We start from the raw sequence: 4348 nt of genomic DNA, 5'->3' as shown, positions 1-4348 counted from the left end.
GGGGGTTGCTACATTTAACAGAAACAGAAAGTGGGGATTTAATGTTTATTTCTAAATATTACTTACCTCTAAATCCACTACATAGCCAAAATGACAAAGCTGTGTCTCAAAACTCAAGGAATGGAGTTCTTCAGTCACAATAAGAGGCCCCTAAATAAGGAAATGTTGCATTCAAATTATTTTCATTATTTTTTTCAATGAATTTTGCACAGGACAAAATGTTTCAATATATATATAATATAAATACGTACAGTCCCTCTATGTGGGCATGCAATGTCTTGTCTATGTGCAGCTTTTATTAGTCCCAGTGAACTGAGAGTGAAGACATATCATACAGCAAGCTGAAGCGGATTTCTGTCATCAGTGGCAGTTTATCGTGAAGTTTAAGGGCTTGTTCATACTATATCCAGTGCGTTCTGGCACAGTTAGTGGCCAGAACGCACTGGATCGCATAGTGCAAACCTATTTCTTGCAACCGGACTGTGGGCATTGATGTGCCACGCATTCTAGTGCGGGAAATTGCACTGCGAGTGGGAGGCGTGGCTTCGGTGTCATTGACTTGAATGCCGCCACCAGGCCCCCCCCCAGAACGCGGGGAAGCTTGCTCTATGCAATCCAGTGCGTTCTGGCCACTAACCAGGCTGAAACGCACTGGATGCGGTATGAAAAAGCCCTAAAGACTTCCTGTGTCCATCAGTGGAGAAAGAAAGGACCTTTCAATCTATTTTGCAAATGCATTTAAAAGAAATATTAAACAAAACTGCAAACTTTTATAAAGCAACCCCAAATGTAAAGAACAGTTATCGGCCCCCTAAATCTTTCAAAATGACACTTCCATATTATTTTCTTATGTGGCACCTTCTATACCTACACATAAGAAAATCATGTATGCAGAAATATATGAGCACTTTACCTCATTAGTCCTGTTTCCTGCATTCTTTTGTTCTTTTAATTGCTAAAAAGTAAACATAGAAAGAAACATAGTAATTACCTAAAGTCCCAGAGCATTTCAGAGAAGAATAGACTTACTGTGCAGGCAAAACAAGGGAAGCAGCCATTAATTATAATGATTTTATCCACAACAAAAATGTGACAAGTTTTCCATGAACTTATAAATTGATTAGGGCAGGTAGGTTTGAAATAAACCCTTTATCTCCTGGTTATCAGCACCTCCAATGGACTTGGTGGAACTAGCCATCCCAAATTCAAGCTCATGTATTTAAAATGCAATTCTGTCATATTTATATAGCATCAATAATGTAAGTATTAGCTTTTCCCGCAGTCTTACATTTCTATAGTATATAACATTTACATGTGAATTAACCGCTCGATTATACATAATAAACAGCTAGATATTTTTACGTTCAATGATAACGTACCAGATGTCTGAACTCAGCTGCTAAGCATCCATTTGTGGATTCTTCCATATTCATTACTTTTGTGTTTGTACCTAGAATATTAAATTTTCGGAACCTGCCAGAAAGGAAATTAACAGAAATTGTGTTCACTGATGCAAACCAATAGATCTCTATACAAATTCAATGAATATGAGTTATTAAAGCACAACTCCAGAGAAAACTATTATTATGAACCTTTGGAGTGGGGCTACCCCCATCCTGCAAGGATTGACTGCTCGTTTTGGTCTAGGGATTAAACTATAGGTATACTTACCTGATCCACGTGGCAGCGCTCCCTCTTGCCTGTCCCCTCCTACGCTGTAGCGATGGAATGTCCTTCGGCGTCCTCAAGTCCTATACACTGTTTATAGAACATGATAATTTATAGGACCTTAGACCACCGGAGCGGAGAGGAGAGAGAGAGGCTCCAGGGGCCGGTCTACGAACAAGCTGTCTCAGAGCATCAGGTGAGTATAACTTTTTCTTTTCCACCCTAATCACAAATGATCACTTAAACCTTGCAGTGCAGGGGTAGCCCCACTGCAGCGGCTAATAATATTTTCCCCTAGAGTTCTGCTTTAAGCAAGCTTTGTAGTTATAAATATGGTAAAAACATTAGGTCTATATACTGTATCTGTTTCAGAAACATAAAACCAGCATCACTTACCCTTTCACTGTATTCTTCTCATTGACATCTCTAAAGAGAAAATATACAAAAAATGTTTTTTAAATGAAGCTTATGAATGTATTTAAGCCCAATACATCTACAGTATGACTTACAATAAAATGCAAGTCATATAATGTGTTTGTAATATGTATCTTACAACACCACTGCAAGGGTCACATATAGTGATGTTATTTTTTTGGATAATAACAGGTTTTCATTATTCTATCATATTTTATGAAATCAGGTTTATATTGTAGCTACAAAACAGTGTAGATCACATTTTAGTTTTAGTCAAAAATAGCAATAAAAAATTGCAGGCTCCGTTCAGATGAATTTTTCCAATTAGCTCCTTCGATCTTCTGATCGAGGGATGACCTTGTGTGAATTTCTGCCAGTTCATCAAGCACCAGCTGAAATTCGCATAGTGTATGGCCAGTTTAAGTCAGCATTCTCTACTTCTTTAGTAAATCAATATTCTTTAGTAAATCAGCCCTTATGCCAGCATTGATAAGAATGTATTCCCATGTAACTGTGGGTTGGGAAGAAAACAATACCAAAAAGGATTTTCTCATATACTGCATATGCTTTACAGGATTTTAGGAACACTCTCAACTGCCAAGCAGACATAGGTCACTCTCACCAATACACAAACCTGCAATCCAAACAGCTATTAAATGAGTCTAACCCTCTACTGCATCCTCAGCTTCTTTACTTCCTGTAAAACATCTCAGAATTTTGCCATATAATAAAATAAAATTCAGATTTACTAGGCAGGCCAATCTGCCTGCTCAGGCTTCTTCCTCAACTTCCACCCTAATACATCTCACTATTTTAACTGATCAAAGTCTTCTTTTTTATTATCCAAGCTCGAACAACACAGAGTCAAGGAGTCTTTGGTGGATCAGATTTGTTATCATTTTAAACCTGCTTGTAATTATGTAGTTTATGTGATCACTTATTTTCTTAAACATTTTTATTAGATTTGCTCATTATGGATTTAATAAGCATATATGTACATACTTATCAAATACTGCTTTTACTTTTAGCTGATAATTAAGCTCCGGTAGTTTCACCAAAAGTCTGTAAAAGAGAAAAAAAAAATGACAACACAAATAAAAATTTGCAGAAGGAAAAAAAACAAAACAAAACATACACCATTCTAAAAATGCCTCTGATACTTTTTCACATGCTACAAAGTAAACAAAAATATCATCATGAAAAAATACTACATCACACAGAGATTGATGAGTTATATTTCTCCATGGCCATCAATCAGTAATTATTATGTGGGCTAATTTTCTAAAGGACTTCAGTATCTTTACACAATAAAGTGTGTGAATACGTACTTCAAGTATCCAATCATGTTAAAAGCAAATTCCTGTTCACAGTGAATACCCAATCATGTGCAGATGAAATAGGTAAACGGGAATTTGCTTTTCACATGATTACATAATTGAAGTGAATATTCACACATTGACCGCGCTGATTCACACCAGCAGTTACGCTACAACGTACAGCTGCTGGTGTGCATTGCCAGGTACAGTGCTGATGTGCTGATTCCGGCGCATCACACTGTTTATCTTTTTTTTATAATGTCAGAAATGTAATGAAATGTTACAAGTTACATTGTAGTAAGTTCTATGGGCTGAGCGTGGTGCGATGAGGTTGTACTATATCGCACCCCGCTGCACTGAAAAAAAAAGCTCTGCAAGAACTAAGCCTATTTGAAACGAGGCAAATTGCCTTGTCTAGCATTGGGGCTGTGCTGGAAAATGCGGCTAGCTCAGCCCCAACGCATCTGGTTTGACTCTAGCCTAAATATGTGAAGATTTTCAACTCCTTTAAAAAAATCAGCCTCCATGTGTGAAGAGTTTAATTCTAGGTCTAAATATATTTAACACACAGAACAAGCATGGGGCTGGCAGGAAGGAAGCACCTGGTAAGCGCAAAGTCATATGATATGTGATGTGACCATGCTAGCCTCACTTCACTATCCTTTTCTTCCATAAATTTGAAAGGAGTTTCATTTAAATATACTATAACGTACATGTGTACTTTTAAGAACAAATGCACTAATCCAATATCCCAAGCCAGCCCTTCTAATCTACACTAAAAATCCCCACACCATCCACAAACTTACATACAGTAGGACAACCCTGTACAAGTCTGTGAGGGCACATTGCACAGAGTGCCAGGGTCCAAGAGGATTTTTAGACAAGGCGCAGGACAGGAGCTGGGGAGGGTGGGATAGTGTATTTCCTTATAAAGGTACATATGTGCCTTA

The 4348-nt window shown here is 37.7% G+C and overlaps 1 protein-coding gene across 1 annotated transcript in view; it reads right to left on the bottom strand.

Annotated features, from left to right (window-relative positions):
* Positions 1-4348, bottom strand: part of STAT1 (signal transducer and activator of transcription 1) — a 35153-nt gene that overhangs the window by 13576 nt on the left and 17229 nt on the right. The window contains exons 10-14 of the mRNA XM_018570661.1: positions 3085-3144; positions 2065-2094; positions 1380-1473; positions 914-955; positions 67-150 (exon numbers count right to left, since the gene is read on the bottom strand). Of these exons, the coding sequence (XP_018426163.1) occupies positions 67-150; positions 914-955; positions 1380-1473; positions 2065-2094; positions 3085-3144 (310 nt within the window). The remainder of the gene's footprint in view (positions 1-66; positions 151-913; positions 956-1379; positions 1474-2064; positions 2095-3084; positions 3145-4348) is intronic.

The sequence above is a fragment of the Nanorana parkeri genome, unplaced genomic scaffold, assembly GCF_000935625.1.
Source record: "Nanorana parkeri isolate BGI_ZX_2015 unplaced genomic scaffold, ASM93562v1 scaffold1569, whole genome shotgun sequence".
Classification (NCBI taxonomy): domain Eukaryota; kingdom Metazoa; phylum Chordata; class Amphibia; order Anura; family Dicroglossidae; genus Nanorana; species Nanorana parkeri.
The sequence above is the reverse complement of the archived record's forward strand: the minus strand, read 5'-3'. Positions and strand labels throughout refer to the sequence as shown.